General features: G+C 39.6%; 1 protein-coding gene and 1 long non-coding RNA gene across 2 annotated transcripts in view; one reads left to right on the top strand and one right to left on the bottom strand.

Annotated features, from left to right (window-relative positions):
* Positions 1-4,403: 4,403 nt before the first annotated feature.
* Positions 4,404-22,959, bottom strand: part of UBAC2 (UBA domain containing 2) — a 98,286-nt gene continuing 79,730 nt past the window's right edge. Inside the window, exons 8-9 of the mRNA XM_027741045.2 lie at positions 11,209-11,331; positions 4,404-7,944 (exon numbers count right to left, since the gene is read on the bottom strand). Of these exons, the coding sequence (XP_027596846.1) occupies positions 7,837-7,944; positions 11,209-11,331 (231 nt within the window). The 3' untranslated portion in view covers positions 4,404-7,836. The remainder of the gene's footprint in view (positions 7,945-11,208; positions 11,332-22,959) is intronic.
* On the top strand, positions 17,578-18,816 carry LOC113998367. Its single transcript, XR_003544426.2, has 3 exons — positions 17,578-17,612; positions 18,387-18,401; positions 18,569-18,816. It is a non-coding gene; the product is annotated as an uncharacterized LOC113998367 (long non-coding RNA).

Here is a 22,959-nt window from a genome sequence, read left to right as displayed (position 1 = left end):
CCCTGACAAGTCCAAGAGCTTTGCTAAAAGCAGGTTAAGAGTGACTATTGCCAGAGTAAAAGGCGGAGCCCTGAGACATCAGGCTTCTGTCGAGGTTTGTACCTGTGAAACAAGGACAAAGTTGGCAGGATCCTCCTTGGCTTTTTTCTGAAGTCACTGGACTACAAAAAAAAAAAAACCAAAACGTACATGTAGGATTTACAGTTTCTGGGATGTCTGACCTTTTATTTGAGGTTGGAAGGGACAGAGACATGCACAGAGACATAAAGAGGAAAAAAAAGCTGCTTTATTTTGCTGAAAAGTATACCTGAAGAAGTTTCATGAATGGACTTTTGATTAATACAAATAATTCTTTAAGGTAATATTATGCCTAGAAAGTTAATAATAGTCACATGCAGTCCTTTATTGTTTTAAATATGCATGAATGAGATTTTGGATGATGATGGTTTTACTTATGGTATAGGTAACTGTAGCATCCTGAAAGCTGACTTAGAGGGATGCCTAAAATAATTCAGGTGAAATGGAACTCCAGTATGTCCTTTCCACAGACTATCTGAGCCCTCCTCAAAGCAGGTCCAACCTCAGTTCTGGCCTGCAGAGAGCCTTTGTCCTAAAAGGTATGGTACAACGGACAAGGAAGAGCTGGGATGTAATAGTATAAAGATATCAGTGGTCTGATATAAACATAACCTTGTTTGGTCCTCATTGGACTCCGTTTTTCTCACAAGTATTTTACTAACAAAAGTACTTTCATCATCTTAGCACCAGTAGAAGCCTTTGGAGTAGGAAACAGGTGAACAGTTGGGTGCAGTGCTGCCAAATGCAGAAGGGATCCTGCCTCCCTCCTCTGGATGGATGCCAGCCTTGGGCCCTTTGCTTTTTAGAATACCCACGCAGGGACAGCAGGCAATTAGCTGGAGCTGAGGGAACATCCATGGGATGGAGAGGGAAGGGACTTGGGCAGAATGGGTCAGGAGGAGTCTGGGCAAAGGAGAACGCTAAGGAACTTGTATTGCCCAGACTAGCTTGCCCACCTGGGCCAGCTTGCTGGCTGCTTGAAAATGGAGCATTTCACTAAAATTGAAGAGAAACCATTTTGTCTAGAGGCACAGCAATACTTTTTCTACTCTTCATAATTCACCTGCTCAATCCAAGCTCCTCACATGATGCTCACTGTGCCCCCTGCCCCAGCAGCTCCTGCCTTCTGCCACGCTTTGACTCGCCAGCAAACCCTTGGAATCAGAGAAGCACAGAATCCCAGAGTCATTTATGTTGGAAAAGACCTCTGAGATAATTGAGTCCAACCATTAACTGAGCACTGCCAAGGCCACCACTAAACCACACCCGTAAGTGCAATAGCTACATGTCTTTTCAATACCTCTCCACTGACTCCGCATGGCTGCTGCTCCTGCCTTGCCTCCAACTCTCCTGGGGTGCAAACCTCCCGAAGCTCCCCGGCTGCTGCACAGGGCCAGGGTACCTATGTCGGAGAGAACCCAAAGGACGGAGTGCCCACTCCGACGATGCCACAGGGCGAGAGGGACAACACCGGTTCCTGCCGAAAGAGGGAGTCGAAACCTTTGTTCGGTGTTAAAGACGCGCACGGACCTAAGAAAATAATGACAGATGCAGCCAGTGCTCCCCCCACGCAACTGCTGCCCTACAGGAACGTGACGCCTTTCACAAGCCATGTGGTCGTGGATTGTCTGGGAAGCACGCGACAGCACACTGGGATCCAAAGGCATTCCATGCAGACTTAGTACTGCACAGTACACAGGTATTTCTTGCTGTTCTGCAGCCTATTGCTGCCATATGTTTCTCCTCTTTTCTAAGAAGAGAAAATTGCACTTTCATCTTAAGGCAGAGAGTATACTTTGTGGACACACAACATGTACAGGTAATACACATACAGATATAGGATATACTATATATGTATACTATATATTTACTATGCCCTATATACATGCTGGCTGCATCAAAAGAATGTCCTAGGCTGCATCAAAAGTAACATGGCCAGCAGGCCAAGAGAGGTGATTTTGTCGCTCTATTCCACTTTGGTGAGAGCCCACCTGGAGTACTGCATCCAGCTCTGGGGTCCCCAGTACAGCAAAGACATGGACCTATTGGATTAAGTCCAGAAGAGGGTCACGAAGATGACACAAGGTCTGGAGCACCTCTCTATGAAGACAGGATGAGAGAGCTGGGGTTGTTCAGCCTGCAGAAGAATCCCTGGAGACCTTAAAGCAGCCTTCCAGTACCTGAACAATCCTGGAAAGTTAGGTACCTAAAGCATACAAGAAGGCTGGAGCCAAGGACTCTTGACAAGAGCATGTAGTGATAGGACAAGGGAGAATGGCTACAAACTGAAAGAGTGCAGGTTTAGTTAAGATATTAGGATGAAATTCTTTACTGTGAGGAGGGCGAGACACTGGAACAGGTGGCCCAGAGAAGCTGTGGATGTCTGACCCGTGGAAGTGTTCAAGGGCTGGTTGGATGGAGCTTTGAGACTTGGTCTAGTGGAAGGTGTCCTTGCCCATGGCAGGAGGGTTGGACAGAGCTCAAACAGCATTGCTTTTTCCCTCAGCGGTGGTTCTCAACTTATGCTTTCAGCTAAAAGCAAAAATTTCCAAGAGAGCACTGGGGGACAACAGCTCCTGGTTGCAGTCACACATTATTTGCTAGTAAACTCCCTGTGCTGTGCAACACATCTCTTCAGTCTGTGCTTTAAATTGTCCTCAACTGAAGCTATTGCATTCACACATAATATTTGTAAGCCATCTTTGTATGCCAGCAAAATATTGTAATGTAAAAATGCACATATCTACTAAAAATAAAAGCTTCTTGTGACCAAGTAACAAGTCCTGGTGTGATTGATCAGGCCAGGTGATGTGGGCAACAATCCTCTTCTCAGAGGTGCACATGTGCCTCTCCCCTCCACAAGCAAGTGCTCAGAAGCAGTGAGGGGCAAGCACAAGCTCTCAATCCACCTCCTTTATGCAGGACACTTGTTTCAGCAGGAAGGTTGTGTGCTCTCATGCCACGGGGATTTATAAACTGCCTTCAGTGGGAAAAGCAGCGTGACCTGTGAGGAGCTGTGTCCTTTCCAGAGGAGGTCTCTCCACAGCCGGGATGGGGTGCCAGGAGAAGTCAGGTTGGCAGGACTAACCGTGCTTTGAAAACATCGGTGTTCTCACACACCAAGGTGGCTCCAGGGTTTGCATCACTGCCCAGTTGCTGAGATTACACTGTTTTCTCTCTTGCTACATGTACCACCTCCTGCAAAACTGACCAGATAAAATGGAAGGATTCCCCTATCAGACACCTCGGAAAAAAGAGTGGATTTTCAGTACAGAATTAGCCACAATATTGTGCATTTTCATTTTCTATGTGGAATCCTGTGAATTCTTTGAAAACTGAACTAAATGCAATGCAACATTCCATTCCCCTTCTCTTGGCAGGTCTTTTCTTTCCGTCCTCTATCTTCTACTTTGCTCCTTTTCTGTAAACTCTGTGTTTTGCTCAGTTCCACATCCCTCATCTCCCTCGAGTCCTCTCCTTTGCTAAGGTTAACTCACACTTACGGTTCCTACTTATCTCCAGTCAAAAGGCCAGATCCTGCTTTCAGTTCGGCCACGATCCTGGAATTTTTCACCCATTTTTAAAGTATGTATATTCCTGCTTTCTCCATTGCAACCATTCAGGTTTAGAAACAGTCCCCTACAAACATGTGTCAGTCCAACTAACTTCTCCTTCCTCTTAAAACTCTCCTTTGGAAAACAAATGACAACAGCTGAACTACCAGTTAGTTGTGATTTCTCACCAGTCACACACATTTGTCTGGTTGTACCGTTCCTCTGCTCCCCTCACTGGTGTCTCATCTCCTATTTGGGCTGAACACTGTTGGTAGCACATACCTTCTTTGAGTTTCAGAGTGGACTTTCTGTGGTCAAAGCATCCCTTTATATGTGGAAACAGGAGGAACGTAATCCTACTAAAAATTGCACCAAATCCAGTATTTTTTAAGTAAATGCACACACACATTTTATATATCTAAATATGCATGTATGCATGTATATATATAAACACATATAGTATTTATGTGTTCACGTGACTCTCCTACCAAAATAGTGCTTATACTCATTTATATAAAATACTGATTACTGTGGCCACCCAGTTAAAGACAGCTAATCTCATTTAGGTTTTTGTTAAGGGAGAACACAAGCAAGAAATTAATTGCACTCATGTATCCCTCTTACTAGTTGAAATGAATGCTGTGCTTTTATTTATCCTCAAACAGATGCAGTTTCCCCCCCGACGTGGGAGTTGTAGCTCCATGTGTTTTCAGAGCTGGGTGCCTTTGCAACTGCACATATACTCCAAATACACACGTCTGAGAGATGAGAGTCTTTGAATACAGACTTTTAATTTTCTTCAACAAACTCTTAACTCTTAGTTAAATTCATCAAACCAGTACATAAATATTTCTCACTTGTTCTCTGTATATATACATATGCATACACACATATATATGCATATATGTAATCATATATATATACACATACAAACATGAGAGCCAGAAACATTGCCCTTTGCCCAGTACATTGCAATATGTTTTTCTGGCTTGTTCTTCTGTTTCAGACAAAAATAATGAGACCTTTTCTCCACCACACATTCAAGAAGGCACTGGTAAGCGCTAGACAGCACAGGCTGTGCATGAACCAGCTGCAACAGTCCCTGTGCTCGCTAAGTTACAGGCGACCTTTAATGCTTGTTTTGAGGGAGGAAAATGGTTCGGTAGGTATGGAGCCAAATCAACCTACATCTTAGCAAGAAGTTGAGGCTTGAGAACCCGAACCTGGTGGCTTATCAGGCAGATTTCCACAAACACCAGGCTCACTGTGGGTGTATTTCAAAGTATTACATAACTGTCCAGGAAAGTCCCCAGTAAATTACTCCAATGCTGTCTCAAAAGTCACTCCCAGTCTAGTAGAGGAATTTTAACAGCAGCAACTACTTTTATTTCAAAATACCAAATCTTGGCTTTACTAAAACCAGTGTGAATTTCTCAGGTACTTAAAATCCTCTCCATAGAAAGGTATTCTGTCTTCTCTCGCTGCCAAAAAATACTGCTTGTGTCACACACAAAATAGAAACTATGCTATGAGATATTCAAAACTGTGCCAGACAAACACTATGTAGGCTGCGAAAAACATGCTCCTCGCATTCCCAGAAATGGTTCATGAAAGTTTCACCATCAAGTGGAAACCAAGTTTTTTTCCGGCTCTCATGTGTGCATCTCTCTTCTACGGTTCTTGCACGAAACAGGAACTGTGTTCAACAGCATCTGAGACCCTTCTTTTACCACTTCTTTTTTTTTTTTAATTGGAAATCACAACCCTGGAAGCATTTTGAGTACAACCTTTTCTCACAGAGGTCAAGGGGAGTTTTGAACTGACATCACCAAGACCTGCATTCTACCCCTTATGTTTGACCACGTTTTGCAAAATGCCCAGCCAAATTTTCCACACAACTGTGACATTTGGATATCCCCTGTACAGGCAACAGTAGAAAGGATTTAGACTTGGAGAATATCCATTTACATACCCCAGGTGCCACTAAACATGTTTTAAAATTCCAAGGAATAAATGCTCTTTGTGCTTGTCCCTAGAACAGGGCAATGTCTGAAAGGGAACAGGTCATATTTAATTTATCCCGGCCTAGGTGGACTTTTTTCCTACAGACAAAATTTGATTTCTGAAGTAATTCATTAATCTTCATTGCTATTTTTTGATAAAATATTTGTGAAGGAAGAATCTGTATGTTTCAAAATTAAAACCTGTACTTGTTCCAAAACATTTAACTAGTCTACATATACAAATTATCACAGCGATTATTTTTGTTACATGTGTCTTTTCCTTTCTAAGACAGAAAGTTTCCTGAGTTCTCTAGGTACAGAAATGCCCGTGGCCTATAAACATACAAAGCCTCAGCTTCACGCAAACAAAACCTCTCATTTAAAAACCAGACCCTGCCTAAATAATATGATCATAGCAACAAACCAAACCCTGAAGGACATTGATCAAAACCCAGGAAAACACACAGTCATTCCAAAAAACCCTCACTTCATGCACTGGAAAATACCAAAAACTACATACAGGCACTGTGCTGAAAGCTGCAAAAATTTGACGCAATTTCTGGATAAGGACTTGTGTGCCTGAAAGACTTTTTTCAGTTTTATCATTTAATTAAAAAAGGAAAAGAAATCTGTCTCTCTCTCTCCCTAAATCTTGTCCTGTACGTTTTCCAGGCCAAGCAAGACCATGTAGATCTGTACTTTGGTACACACATGTTCATTTGGATTTCCAAACATCCTTCTCTTTCCCATATTCTTTCACCTCCTCCCCTTTGCACCTGCTATTGCCTTTTCTACTTTTTTATGACCTATATCTTATTCTAAACGTATGTATGTATTAAATATGCCTGTGTGTATAAAAATGGACACATATACACATGCTATACAAACACAAGTACACACAGAAACATATGTTAAATGCTTAAGATACAGGTGTAGATTGGTTTCATGGAGTTGCAGTTTGGAACCTTGTATTCTTTCAGCTTGGCTTTATAGAGATGCTTCCTCCCTCCTCTCCACGCCACCTCCTGCAACTCCTAAGGTGCTAATACTGAGCACTTCCAAGAGACAAGCCAAGTAAGCTGATTTATCAATCTAAACTTCAAACCCAGTATTGCATGAGCTTGGCATTACTGTCCTGTCACCTCCTGTACCAACCTGAATCACCCCTGGGGTTAATATTCCAGCCTCTGGTCAACACTAAGTTCCTCCAGACAGTGAGGATTCAGCAAATGCAAGGGTTATCCTCATCTCTGACACCAGAAAACTAGAACTATATATATAAAACTTAGCTTTTTATCACTGTCTTTTAAGATAGTACACAGCCAGCTGACAAAAAAAGAAAGCAGCACGTAGGACACAGCATACATCCATTGTTAGAGAATTCCTCTCTGAATTAGCCATGGAAGTCATTCAAGTCATTCCAGTTCTGATCTTATTGCATCATTCGATTCACCTTTATTGCTTCCAGTGAGTATCTTCATGACCCGTATCTGAACAGCAATTCACTCAGTTTGTAAAGATTCAAATTTACAGTGGTCACTTACCATACCTTGCCATACACACATGAATTTTCTCTCATCCTATCTGTGTATTATGTGCTGAATGACAACTTTTATTTAAAAAGAAATTTGAGAAATGAAATATTACAGGCATTAATAAAACTTTGCAAAGAATGACATAATAGTCCCATAACCCTTTACTGAGTTGAAAGTGAAGTGACCGTCAAACCTCTTATTACTGTAATAAAAAATCAAGTACTGTAAAATAACATGTAAGCTAGAGAAATTAGACTTGTAAGTGAAGAAAATACGATTTTTCTTGATAGATAAATCTAGTTGTTGTAGTTGCTGGCACCTCTTTTCCCAGTCATTAAGTCTGATAACACGTCTAACAAGGATTTACAAGAAAAAACCCACCTATTTTATTTTAAAAATAAATTTAGGTGATATCCAGTAACAAGTAGAAACTAAAGTTACTTTTAAAAGGATAACCAGACTAGAAATCACCAAGTGATCTGAAGGCTTGGGAACAGTTCACATCATTTCTTAACATCACTTTGAGTCACCAGTCACGCGGAGCCAGTTTCTCTCTCCCGACGCCCCCGTGGGGCCGACCTTGGTGACTCTGCCCAGCAGGTGGCTTTGATCCTCTTCCAGGCATGTACAAACTCATCGAGTGAAGTTCCTTCACACAGAAAACCATCAGTGCTGCAGTAGAAAATTAGTGGCTACATTTAAGTCATTATTTGAAGCCCTCAGAGCTTCTAGGGCATCTCCTCTGGAAAATCCCATTTCCATAAGCCGTGCAACCTGGAAAAGAAATACTGCTTTAAAACCAGAATTTTATTCACACTGTGTGCGCATTAGTCACGTTAAAATTGTGTCAGAAATCCCTTTTCACTGATAAAAGATTTATCTGAGACAGCATGCTTCAAAACACTGCCACAGAGATGACCACTTTATGATAATTTATTCAAAACTGATTGCAGAAAATGCCACACCTGCATTTTCCTAGTTGGTGCAGTTTTGAAAGAAGAGTAAAATCCAAAGTGTGGTACCACACATGACAACTACAGTCTGACCTGCTTGCTGCTCTCAACAAGAGCAGGATCTCAAGAAAACAACACTGACCAAGAGACAGAATTTTACAGCAGATGCGAAAACCTATCCAGATACCCTCAGCTCTATTATCCTTGAAAAGACACACTTCTCCAGAGGGCATTAAAAAAACCTCAGAACTATTCATTCTAGGTGTTTTGGTTTTTTTTTAATAAACCTTCAAGTTAGCTCTAAAATAGAGGCAGTACAATACTTAAATGGGTTTAGTAAAATTCTTGTAAGGCATCTGCATGTACTCAAAAAAGCACTTTTTTGCATAAGATTTCTACAAAACAAAAGTCAAGATATCTGATGGAAGAATTACATGGAAAAGTGCACATTAATACAGTGATTTTGGAAATCAAGAAGCACTTGACCATCCCTCTTTATAATACCATGTACTTGACACCTAATCTTTGTGCTTTGTGCTAACAGATATTCAAATCACTACATGTGAAAAGCAATGTATGCATAATCAAATTTAATTTATGGTTACATTCCAATCTGAAGTACATTTAAAATCTACAATTCTCACTTTGGTATGACTGAAAGTCACAATATTCACTTTAATAATTAATCTTCCAGAAAGTGGAAAAACAAGGTGTGGAGAGGCAGGGAGTGACACGGAAAATTAGCTGTGGTCACTGGCAGCATAAAGCATTCCTCATCCTGCTTCAAATGGCCTTGTGACCAGACACCACAGCTCCTGAACCTGGGCTACAGGAGCTGTCAGAGAGCTACCACTGCTCCTCCTCTGCCTGTAGGAGCCCGCAGCACCAGAGTGGAGCCAAGCAGGAATGCAGCAGAGGCTGTTTACATCTGGGGAGGAATACTCCCAGAGTGCAAGAGTAATGTGCAGCACTAGTATTGGAAGTATTCTAACTGCCTTTTAAAAGAAAAGTGCCATCAAAAGCAGCTTTTCTTTCCCCTAAGACATCTCCAGAACTTTCAGTATTTTTAATCATCTCTGCTTTGGTGACTTACTGAGAAATACACAACTGTCAAGTATGCCTAGAGGTGCAGGTCCTCCTATTCTTAATATAAATACACCATGACAAAATGTTTGAGAATGGTTACCTTGGTTATCAGAACATCAACCTTAAAACCCAGTGCCAGTTTCTCACCTTCTTGTAGGGAGAGAAATGAATTGTTACTTTCAACACTTCTTCAACAATAGTTTAAATTCAAACTCAGTTTCGTAACCTGCAACTTTCTAAAATTTCCTCTGCCTGATTTTTCATGTAAGATTGTGTTTTTTATGAGAAAAAGGGCAGGCAGTGGAATAAAACCTAACCACAGAAACATTTCAGAAGAAAGGCTTTTAATGCATTTGCCATGAATTCTAACCTTAAGAAGTGGTGGATGGAAGTGCAACTTCACCATTTAGAGATATATCCATTGAGCATCATGGGGAATAGTAACAAAAAAAAAATATCTCTTTTCATCTGAGTGTATTTTAATCACAGGAACTGAATCCAGCTCCAGGAAAAAGAGATGTATAACTGGCAACGGTAATTCAAGGTGCTAAAAACCCACAAGAAATGCAGAAATTTTGGTACAAAAAGCATTGCAAATGCTCACAAACTTTAATTTGAGAAACAGATGAAACCCTTGCATTTTTGCCATTCTAAGATAACTTGTGTAGTTATTCGTACAGTCCTGAGAAACCAAAGGTGCTTCAATGACTTTTTCTTTGCAGGGTAACCAGACAGCACTGCAAAATGACAGCAGTCAGGTGGGCTCTACAACCTCAATGCATCAGAAAATATAAGTGTATATTGCTTTCATAAATCTAGGCCTAAAGGCTTTGGGTAAGAATTCAGCATAAGTCATACTAGTAACTAATTTATTAGTTCCAGCCCCAAAATAAAAGTTTCTATAAGCAGAATTTGTCAATAAAACAAATACATAAACCAACCCATCAGGGAAATCTTTTGGTTCATCCCATACTGGCACTGAGTAGACTTTCAGGCCAGCCAAAACTAAATTTCTGGGGTTAGTCTCAGAAAGTGCTTTTTGGTGTGGAGTTTTTATTTTTATTTCTTTTTCTGTTTGTTAGTTGAGGTTTGGGATATTTTTGTTGTTGTTTTTGTTTGTTTTTTTGTTTGTTTCATTCTTTTTGGATGTAGCCCAGCAGGTTGGCAGTCAAAACCACCAGTGCAGGTAAAGTTTTGAACATTCTGAACATAATCTAACATTGAATCAAAACTAGAAATCAGATCATAGCAAAAATTTTTGTTTGGGACAAGCTCATTTTAAACTAACTAAAAATGACAGCATGGTGCTAGCAAGTGTTGATTTATTATCAAAAAAAAAAAAAAAGGAAAAAGGGAAGGAAAAAGTCACCCTTGAAACTTAGTCTTGTTCAAGGGTAGCAAAGACCTTAGACTATAAAATGGCCAATACAGCCAACTGCAGGCAGGCTACAACCTGGAGAACTTGATTGCAATAAACCCTGAATACAAGTATAAGACTAATCTTAAATTCTTAAATTTACAAGTAAATAATGCTCTCTTTTGAGAACAGAACTATCAACAAAAGTCTAGAATTCTAAACCTATATAGTCTGGCGTAACATTCTTGTTTCAGAAAAACTAAAGTACTGAATTGGAAACTTAAGCTGGGGACTTCAACAAAGAAGATATGTACAAGACAAATAATGAAATCTAAGAGTCAGTCTTTCTTCTTTGAAACATTTATTTTATTAGATTTGATTAGTTTCCACTAGTGAAACCATCACATCTTTAAATACAAAATACAAGCAGTTACATATAAAAGCAGAAACTCCCAAGTTGCTCTGTAACTCTGGTCTGGATGGTAATGACAATGTGTTGTCTCTGTATTGTGACCATTACCCAATATTCTAATTTGTGCTGCTATAGAGAACATCTAATAAACTGTGTAAACAGATGATAAAAAATCAGTGGAATTAATTCCTAACCATTTCAATGCCATTTTAAAATAGAAAAGTGTTTACCTGCTCTTCAGAAACCTCAGTAGGTGGAGGTATGCCTTGTTCAGACGGGTGATGATCTTGATAATTTGCGTTATGTCTGTGACGTAAAGGAGGAAACAGTCTGTTCCAGTTAATCATCCCACCCTGAAAGCAGACACTGCTGTCAGTCTTTGCAGAAAGAACTACAAATTTTTTAAACAAAAAGATCATCCATACCACATAATATGAAAGGCAAATGTTTAAGCAAAGTACTTTATTTTAAACAACAAAAACTGCTGCAGTCTCTTAGGAAGCAAAAATTGGAGTAGTTACTGCTTTGCTAGTTATTTGAAGTGATCACTGCAAACTACAGAAAAGTGCTAACAGAGGGAGGAAAGAATATTTCATATCCACTGGGACAGATCTAATTCAGTACAGTGCTAGACTTCTCAGGCTCAAAGATCACTGTCTTTACTGATAGGGATTTGCCTGGCAAGAGGTGCAACAGCAGATCCTGCAAGTGCTTTGCAAGGCTGCTGCTGAAGGTACCCAGGGAAAAAGAGTGCAAGAAATAAGAGAGGGGAAAAAGCAAAAGGGATTCTCAGTGCATCAACAAAACCACATCAGGAAACTCAGAACTAACTCAGCCTTCAGGATAGCTGTGATTTTCATGCAAGTGATTGCTTCTGTGACAGCAATGCAATTTACAGCCTCCCATACCACCTCACCTAACTTCCACGTATTAAATACCACTGCAAAATCTGGCTGTGTTCCAGTGCCAAAACATCTTGTAATTACAGAGTAATAATACAAATACACAGCAGTAACACAGGTACGGTGTAAATCACGGAACTGAAACTTCCTCTTAATAACCAAGCCTGAAGTCTTGTAATAATAAGACATTTAGAATATAAAGCACAAATAATAAAGTACAAGCTTTATAATTGTCCAGAAACAATGAATCCTCATTTCACTAGCTTAAACAAACATTTTTGTAAGGGATTTTGTATCACACCAAACCCACAGATCCTGCAAGCAGGTAAGATCAAACCCCAAATCTCTCTTTTCTATACAGTTCGTTAAAACACCTTCTGCAGTTTGTGTTGTCCTTTTCCTCCTCCCCTGCTCCCCCTGTTACTATGGAGATGATCCCCCTCCCTTTCTGTATATATAGGACATGGACTTCCTTCCTCTAGTTGCTCTATTTTAGTTCTATAATGTCGTTTCTCAAAAGACCTTTCTCTTATGAGAGTTTTTTTCTTTTCTTCTCTCACTGAGGGCTCTTCCTGCTTTTATGTACCCCTGGAGCATTAAATCCCCTCTGCTCCATCAGTCAGCTAAACTTGATTCTAAATCACAAAAAAAGTTAAATTATTTAGTTTTCCTGCCCTTTCCTTTGTTTCCTTCCTTTCTCTCCAGAGGATACCCAACCAGCCCAGATACCACAGGGGGCAGTAAAATTGCACACTTAAAAATGCATTTGGGGAGTCATGAGATTTGAAACACCAGCTTGTGAAGTGTTCTAGTCCCTTACGTACTAGAGTGCATTTTTCCCTGTGAAGATGTGCAATAGCTAGGAGTCATCACTCATTTTCAAAACAGTTTCCACTGCTGGTGATTTTGAATTTAAAAATTATTATGTATCTCCATTTCTATTTTCCATACTGTATAAAACATTTGCTTAACATTCACGAGGTTTTAACCAAAGGATTCTGTATAAGCCTGGCATTAGCCAAACAGCATAGCATAGTAAAAAGAAGAACTGGTTTGTAGTTTAAGCCCAAAGAGGGATATCAGACATTCTACTGACAGCACTGCACTACCCTGTGGTCTTGGGTAATCATGTCCTGTACTTCCCCATCTATAATTTCCCCTAACTTAGAATTATGTTGAGTTTTAATTCATCAACTTTGAATTTCTGAAAGTCTACTAAGCTCTATAGTTCAGCAAGAGCACTGCACTAATGCTGTTTTGCATGTTTTTATTATTTAGAGAAGACCTGAGGAGGAGGAAGTAATACTGGAACAAGTAATTCACCTTAAATCGGTGAATTGAAAAATACTAACAGGACTATGACACATTCCTCTGAATCACCGTAAGTCATACAGAATAATGTGTATCAAATATAAAATCTACAATAAATGTATTAATTTACCAGTATTCCAGTGTATCTGAAGACTGAAATAAACATACCTTTCCAGCTGTGCCCTCAGCTTCAATACCGAGCTGCCTATTACAGTTTGGTTTTGCATCCTCCCTGTCCTGTGCATTGTCACCTAATACTACAAAAGGACTTGTCTACTTTCTTATCTCAAACTTAGAATACATTTTAAATTAACATACATAGATTTCATTACTTCCAATAAAAACTGCAGATTCCTTACAAATGTAACTATTTAGTTTTGAAGGTTTACAGCAGATGCCTCGATAAACTACAAATGTTGACTGATGCATTCAGAAGAGTTCCATGTGAAGACTGCTAACCCCCTCCCAGAAAAAACAAACAACTAGCCAAATTATGTCAACATAGTTGTGAGAAGATCTTTTTTGGTTGCCCTCAGAATATTTCAATTACCTTTGGAAACTGACAAACTCTATCAGTTCTTAACTATATTAATGAGGGAAGAATATCTAACATTTAATGGTGTGTGGACACGGATGTTTAAGATTAATTGCAACACTGAGGTCCACTTCTCATCTGTGTATTACTTTAAACTGCACCAAAACCAGGTACATTAGGTTTCTTTATCTTAACTGCAAAAAATTGTTTCCCTTCACAGTCTGGCCTCTAATTAGATGATGGACACGCACAAAGTTAGGCTCAAAAGAGCAGGGATTCAAGGAACTGCAGCAGGAACTATGGATCTGGTACCATGCTAATCTCATAAAGTAAAGGTATGGAAAAATTGTGAAGTGTTGCTAATGTTGTAGATCTGTAGGAGATGGAAAGCAAGGCTACAGATTTCCAGTGTGGATGGTGATTGTGCAAAGGCCTTCAGACAACCTTAACTATCACAGCGGAAATACATGAAGATCTGTCAATTTTAATCTGAGCCAAATCAAACACCAAATAATATCTTACACTAAGTAAATATCACAAATTCCAGTTAAAAAACATGCAGGAGACTTCCAGACCAATACTCCACCTTGCCTCAGACAAATTATTTTGCAGACTTCCCTTCATAATTTTATGAACAATTCTGTACTGCAGTGGTTTCAAACTATACTAACACACTTGCGAGAAGTCAGAAAGATTTCACATAAGATAACCAATCTGATTAATTTATTTAAGCAAGGCTTCTAAACGCTCAGCACCAAACTTGAACCTCAGCACCAAACAGCCCAGAAGAGCTCACACCAATCTCTTCACTCTCTGCTACCTTGTCTCAGGTAACAGAGCTCTCTGGAGTGATCCAAAACATTAAGCAGTGGGGATGCTCAAAGGTCCAGTATGTAAGTTCCCTTCCTGAGCAGCACCTTAAGTGACAAGTGTCTTGTCTGCCAGTCTAATCCATTTAATGAAACACAGGCAGTTCTTCTGTGATTCTGGTTTGTTGGTTTGTTATAAAAAGAATTAAGTGTAACACTACATGGTTTTGGGGGCTGGGACTTACTATGACTCAGGACCAGGTAAGGAGGATCCATTAAACCTGTCACATCCAGTGCCGATTTCCACAACTGACAGACCGACTCAGGCTATCTTACACTTTGATTATCTCAGGCAATATTTTTCTTTGTCCTGAATCGTAGGTGTCAGGGAGCAGAGAGTGCAGGTGTACTACTTGAGAATGAGAAGCACTGAAGAAGTCAGTCTACAGACTATCACTCACAAAAATACTGCCCTTATTTCTGTTCGCAACATAGTCTTCAACGTGTCATCAGGAAAAACACTTGACAAAAACACTGCTTCAGAAATTATTCAACTAGGATGACAGACACACTTAAAAAAAGGCCTATAAACTTTTCTCCCTCTCTTAATCCTACACTATAATTTTTTAACTATAGAAAAATTCAGTTTCCTTCTTTTAGCAGCATAAAGACTGGGTGAATTGGTTGATTGTAAATTCTTTGTTATTGCCTGATAGCAGAACAAATATACCAAGGAAACCATTTTATTGGTCTCTAATAAATCACTACTAGAAGTGGATTAGGAGAACACTGGTGATGTTGGAACTTCCGTTACAGGAAGACAACAAACCAGTCACAAGTTTAGATGACCAAAGAATGAGATTTAAGAACGGACTGGATTAAGGGAATGGGAAAATTGCAGCTCTTCATCATAGAAAGGTTGTAAGGAAATGCCATAATGATGATGTGTTCTTGGATAGCTGCCAAGGCTTTATGTACAGAAGCTGTGCCTTATGAGGTCACATCCTTGACGTCTTTTTTTGATTTGGGTTGCTGCTTTTTTTTAATGGTGCCTGGGTCAATTCTGTTTGCAAGAAAGAAGTATCCTCCTTTCCTACAGAATAAGGAAGAACTATCTAGAGCTAGCAAATGTCTCTGATTGTACAGCCTGCTAAAACCCCAGTTATGCCATTTCTTTTCACATCATCTACGCCCTCTCTTTTTTGAAAAACAGCTCGACCCATTTTCCACGTACATACCTGCCATGGCATATTTTCTTATCCAAAGCTTGACAAATAAAAATGTTGTGTTATGGACAATTAACAAATATCCAGTTATGTAGCCTTCGGATATGCATATATTTTAATTAATATTTCAAAAAAAAAGAAAGAAAAGGCTTTATAAAAGTCCTCTTGAAAGTGATGCATGTGGTTAAGACATTTTGATACTGTTATCTCATGTAGATGGTTAATGCCAACTTGCCATCTGTTTGCACAAACAGGAAGCACCTCTTGATATCTGTCCTGTTCACCTTTTCTTAACATAACAACCGCAGAAAAAGAAAAGAAAAAGGAAATTGCTTTGCATTTCACCTTTTAAAGTAACATTTTTAAAGTTTGCTACTCTGTATAGGAGCTATTACTTGGTATGGACATAAATATTGTCTTACTTCTTTCATCTAAAGCTTCATTAAAAAAATGTACTGAAAGCAAGAAACACTTATTTACTGCTTTTCTGACATAAATTTTTCAACAATTTATTGACTCCAAAGTAGACATACTGATGATAGAAACAATGAAAAAGCATAGCCATGAATGATATAATACCTGCTGCTCTAAACATTGTGTAAGAGATACCAACGGTAGAATTTCCAGGACACTTATTCAAAAGTCCAGCCTGTCTCTTTTTGCGAGGACAAAACTTTCTGGCTTCTTGAATGTTTTGTGTTTTGTTTCCCTCTTACTTTAATAACTTCCTTCTTTTGAAGTGGGGTAGAAATGTAACAGTGTTAGTGTTCTAAGCATTGTTCTTAATGATGGAAAGAATTCCAATTTCTCTGGAAATTTATCCTACAGACAAGGCTCTTTAGCCATGAGGCTCCGTCTCCAACTCTTAGTTGCTGCATCCTGAGCTTTGATGCCTGTAACTGTCCCTGAGGAGCTGATGTGTCACAGAAGTTCAGAAATCCACATGTGGTCTTTTCTGAAGCCTGATCAGCTATTTCCTTTGAAATCTGGAAGGAATAACTCAATCTGGGCTCTGAAGCTGCCTGAGAGATAATGGAAGGGATTTCAGCACTGGCATGATACCTTCACAGTAACAGAAGCCAGAAATGCCAATGGGCAGGGCACATCTGCTCCTTGGAGGTAAGGAATGGCTGCCTCTTCTACTGCATTCAAGGAAGGCCTTCCAGACTGAATGTTATGGCATTCAAGAGTAGCGAACGCTACCTGGCATAATTGTGCCAAGGGCTTGGAATTGTAGACTGCTGCTTGTCATGGCGGGAAGGAGTGCTGCTATTTGGCTTGGACACGCAACTGCTGGCAGTAAGTGAAGAGCTGTGTAGGTACCCCCAAAAACTAGCGGATAGCTCAGAACTCTGAAGAGTCAGACTACTCCATGTTTAACCTAGTACCGTAAGGGTCAGCACCTATTCTGTATTGAACTGTGCATCACAGTAACATTCACTTTTCATTCCTGCTGTGATGCAGTAATTCAGCCAGAATGTGATGGATCACTATGCCAAGAAGAGAGATATTTCATGTCAAGTAGAAATTGAAAGATGGCATTTTTGAGAACTGATGTTATTCATTCATCCTACATTAGGGAAGTGTTGATCAGGACTCTCAGACCTTCTCTGCAATAATATTTGGATTTGGAGCTTCTCTAAACAGTAGAGAAAGAAAGCACTTCCTTTTCCAAACTTCCCAGCTTCCCTTGCTTGTGTCAGCTATTCATCCAAACAGAGCTCTTGCTGGTGCTGTGACATCACAGGTATGGTCATGGCTACATCAGTTGAAAACATGCATCCACGTCGTCCTATTAGCAGTGGGGCTTGTCCATTTTTCCCCACAGAAATCCCAGGTATATATTGAAAAGTAAGTTCACATTATCATGCATTAATCTTTGTAAGTGAGTGAAGCTGATCATAACCATAAGTTGAGCATAACCACCAGCTGAATTTTAAAGCAATGACATGATTTGGAGCTGTTCTTCCATTTGACATTCAACACTTGCTGAGTGAGACAATCAGGTGTGTGTGTAGGGGGTTGTGCCCAGTGTTCAAAACTCTGAAGGTGGGTCCACCAGCATGAACATGGGGTCTGTACTTGAGGAAATAACATTAGCTCCATTTTAAACATTTTGCACAAAATAGAGACAGTTCTACATTAATGCATGGCTCTTTGGATGTCGACTGGTGACAGTGAACTGCTATTAATACATGACGATGAGAGAGATAACCCTTCATTCACCTCCTGTATACAAACCTTTTCAAAGAGTAATAAGGAATAAGTAGAGGCTGGAACCAAAGTGAGAACTCAGAGTTCCTAAACTGTTTTGATTTGACAAGCTAAGAGCACAGCTGGGACAGGTGAGCTGAACTGGCCAAAGGGATATTCCACGCCATAGAACATCATGCTCAGATATAAACTGTGGGAGTTACCCAAAAGGAGGGTCGATCTGGATTTGGGAACAGGGTCTGGCATTTGTCAGCGAGTAGTAAGCAATTGTATTGCGCATCACTTCTTTGGTTTATTTTCTTTCTTTTTATTATCACTATAATTACTTATTATTATTATATTTTACTTTGTTTCAATTATTAAACTGCTCTTATCTCAACCTACTTTTCATTCTCCTCCCCATTCCTCCAGGGTGGCAGTGCGGAGGTGAGTGAGCGGCTGTGGGAGCTTAGTTGCTGTCTGGGCTAAAACCACAACAGTAGCACATTAAGACACAATGGGTGAACCCAGCTTGCAGTTGTTATGTGCTAATATCAGAGTTCAAATCAGAAAACCTGAATACTAAGGCGGATCACTTACTATCTGAACCACAGACTTCTTATTTACTATACAATACGGAAAACGGCACTAAGAAGAAATGGCACATCAAGACTCTCTCAGTGCAGACTGGAAAGAAAACAGAAGCAGGCCTGGAATCCAATAACCAACCACTCCCCAAAATGGATGCTTTATTTATCCCACATTCACTGGAAATGAAGGGACAGGTACAGCTGAAAAGAAACTTGCCTTCTTTAAGCTAGACTTGACCAGACAACAGTGAATTAAATACTCTGGAAATGCCTGGGGATTTGTACCCCATGAATTTTTTTATAAGAAACTGCTGCAAATTAAATTGCCAGAGGAAGAGAATGTAGATCAATCACACAGGAGAATAAAAATACTCTATTTCTCAAAAAAAATTATTTGCTTTGAAATAAAACAGTGTTTTGCTTTAGGAAGTTGCCCAACCACTGCTTCTCTAGGGAAACCGATTACAAATACTAAACAAATTGAAAGGCTATAGCTCAGTCAGACTGAAAGAAAATTCCATAATTCCAGTCCAAGAAAAAAAGGATTGTTCATGTGTGAGCGGGGTGCTATTGAGGAGTAGGAATTAGAGAAAGTTAGCCTTGTGATTGTGACAGGTGGCTGTTAATGAGACATTCAGCTTACTCTAGTAGTACTACTAGTGTCTGTCAGGTTGTGGAATTGCCAACTTCCATAAAAAAACCAGAAACCTGAAGTTTCGGTGGTAGTTTGTAGAGGAAATAATCATAGACTATTCATTACCTGTGTCGGCACCCTGGAAATTCAACATTTTTAATTTCACAGCTAGAATCCATGAAAAAAGTTATTCAGAAAAGTAAAACGGAAATGTCTAAATAGCAGTGGGTTATCAGTTGCTGCAAATACATTATTGAAATACAACAGTAAAAAAACCAAAATTCAGACATGCCAACATCAGCGGTATATGCAGTTTTTACACCCAAAAACCTCTCGAAATAAATCCAAGTTTATTTTCAACACAAAGAAAACATTGTTAAACAATTAGAGAGAATAATCAAGATTGGAAAATGCCAGAAGAGTGCAAAAAAGCAAAGGACGAGTTAAAGACACAGATCTGAAAAAAAAGATACTGTTTTCTCTACAAAAAGGGAAGGTGTCTGTTATTTCAAAAAAGGCTTGGAGTATGTCCACACATGTAAACTGGCATGTAGAGGAAGGGGAGAATGATGGAATACTGGATCTAAATTTAGCCACAATTATTACTGCTGCAGCATACACTTCGTTCATGGGCTGAAACAAACCCCCAAATCACTCATCGGTCAATTAAATTCTTTAAAAATACAATGACAAATCTTATACACACACATCTCAGGAGTGTACAGCACAAAGAACTTTTTTTATCCTGTTGGTACCCTACATACCATTGTCTTTCGAGTCTATGGAAGGGTTGCTAAAGACAGTTTCTATTCCATTATGTCACAAAATCCCAAAAAAGCCTCAGGTAACACAGACTGGTTGGAATGGAAACCTAATTAGAGAAAAAAACTTTGTGTGACACTTGGCTGAAAGTCTCATCCATTTATTCAGGTAAAGCAGTCAGGTAGTCTCCTTCCTGACAATGACACACACATTTGTGGAACAAAACGAACAAGCTGTTTCCATCCAAAGTCCTGTCTGTGAGAGGAAGGGTTTTTATGGACCTAGCAGTGTATAAATGTTGCAGAAGGTCTTCATGGTTCAAAATATCTGTTTGAAGGACTTGTTAGTACTCAGACTTGTGAAGTTACTCAAGAAGACTTCACTAAAGTGCCATCTCAGTGCCAGTAGGAGAGCCAAGGAATATGCTTGGGTCTGGTTCTTACACTTCTTTGAGAAAACAGAATTGGACTGTCTGGGAGTATATTGACTGAGGGATTTTTTCCTACCATCATGAATGAGGATAATATTCCTGAGAAAGAATTCTTGTGCCAGGAAAATCTTTGCTCCGTTAATCTATTTTTTTTTTCCCAAGGTCAGGAGTTTATTGCTTAGATATAACCAGAAGGTAAACTGACAATCTAGCCTCACAGTCTTTAGTTGACCAAATACAAAACTTGCAAATTTCTCAGGATATGAGACTCCCTATAAGACACTCAGTTTGCCTACCCACAGAGCATCTCTCCCGTGTCCCAGGAGAAAGACATCTAATGAATGAACAATTAGAGGAAGTCCCTTTGTTACAGAAGTCTGGTCTTTGCAAGCAGTAGAATCTCATACAGAGATGCCATGTGATATGAATCAAAGGAGAGTCTGGTCTCACTGAAAATTAATGGCAGCTAGAAGAGAAGAACAACATAAGCTTAAAGTGGAAGACAGGGTAGAAAGAGAGGTAGTAAAATGAAGATTTTCATGTGTGGCTGTAGGCTTATCATACAGTCTGGAGCAACCTGGTAAAGTTCTTCTCTCATCCAAAACACTTAAGAGAAGCCAAGATGTAGGCAATACCGTGTCCTAACACGCTCAGCATGAATAAAGGAATAAATGCTCTGTGGATACAAAAAACATTTTTTCAAGATGAAGGGACTGAGGTTCATACACCACCCCTCCCAAATGGGCACAAGGATAAGCGCTCAAAGAAGCTGTACTGTCAACAGAAGGCACTGACCATCTTTCTGCAACTTTCCACCACCTTCCACATATATGTCTTTAGTGACAACAGTGTTGTCAATAACAACTAGGCACAGAATCCTCCCTTATCTATTCCCAGTTTGGTTATCTGCCAGCCTCCCTCCATATTTCTCAATGGGAAGTGAAAGTCAGGCTGACTCCCTGCTACCCACACTGGTGCACAGATGCAGCACTTGCTTCCCTTTTCCCACCATGTCTTTTATCTGGGTTAGGTTACAGAAAGATAAACTTTCGAAAAATGCTGGGAAATGAAAGAGATCAAGAAGTAGAAACATCAGGACTGAAGACCAAGATTTTTATCAATATTACAGTGTGAAATGGATAAAATAGTAAATGATTACTGGTGGTGTGACACGATGGGAGAGAACTTCCCAAGGACTTTGTATAGGAGCAAACACCAAATATGGGAAACAATGGAGACGAAGGTGAAGAGATGATGAAAATGTGGGAGGAAAATGGGACAGTAGGGAATGAAAATGTGAAAGCGATATGAAGGGGAAAAAGAGATCAGATAATGGGGAAAAATTAAAATACGATAAACTATTTAAATTACAACATAGGATAGGCAAAGAGCATGAAGGAAAAGAACTAAGAAACTGAAGTTTTAAAAGCATTAACAAAATAGCAAGATGGTATTTTTTGAGGGAATTAATACATATGGCACACATTTTATTCTACTGCCTCTATAGGTGCATAGAGGTGAATTTCAGTAGCTCTCCATTTGTGACAAGATCGTAATTTCTCAGCAATATCCACAGGAGAAAATAAAGAACAAAAAGTTTTCAAGATGCACACTACCATCTGTTTAAGGGTTGTATCCACAGCAACTAGAGACCAAGAAAAAAAAAATCAGTCACCATGTAACCACACTCCCCTGAGAAACCAGCAACGAAACAGTTTCTAACAACATATTCAGACACAGTACCACTGAATATTTAAGAATTAAAATGAGATACATCAAGTAATGAAGTTGGTTCAAATTCTACCACATATTCAATCTACTTGTCAAAGTAACGGGTGTTTTGACAACCCAGCACTCACATACACAGCTCCATGCTTCAGGGTCCTCCAGACCACAACATTTCAGCTAGAGAAAGACTGGGAAACGTAAAGCTCAAAAGAGCTGTTGGCAAAGAAATTCTGGGGTGCTTGTTCTTTGCTTTTCCTATTTTGTAGAAAGTATCCAAAGTGAATTCTGCTTTGGATAAAAGGGCTCTGTGAACAGCAGGGGGGAAAAAATTATTTACATCCCAGTATCTTCAGTATCTTGGAAGTACAGTATAAACAACTTATAAGAAACGCTTTTCACCCAGTCACCCAGTTTCTTTCCCTGTTCTAATTTTTGTTTTTTTAATTAAACTTTTTTTATGTTGGCTTGTCTTGTCACATTCTTCAGAATTTCTTGCAAAGACTTGAAGAATAAGCTTTCTACAAAAGGTATCTATTCAAAAGAGGGGCCTCCTTATGGCTGGAACAGAGAATGCTGACATTGCATAGACTATAGAGCACTGTTAAAACCACCAATCTTCTCCTTCCATAATACTACCAACATTCTGGGAAACTGCACTGCCTCTTTTCTCAAACAGATGAACCAAAGAGTAAATGAGTAGGAAGAATGAGCAGAGCACCTTCTCAAGGGGGAGCTAGACAAAATTGTTGCACTATGGCATGCAGAGGAAACTGGAAGTTCACTTCCCTCACCAAACCAAATGGAAAGCATGAGAGAAAATGCTACTTTGTCTCACCTATGGCACACTACCTACAGACAACA

Source organism: Pipra filicauda, unplaced genomic scaffold (genome assembly GCF_003945595.2).
Source record: "Pipra filicauda isolate LSUMZ 115617 unplaced genomic scaffold, ASM394559v2 scaffold24_size8852520_pilon, whole genome shotgun sequence".
In the NCBI taxonomy this organism is placed as follows: domain Eukaryota; kingdom Metazoa; phylum Chordata; class Aves; order Passeriformes; family Pipridae; genus Pipra; species Pipra filicauda.
Note: the sequence above shows the minus strand (reverse complement) of the source record. Positions and strands in the feature narration are given on the sequence as shown.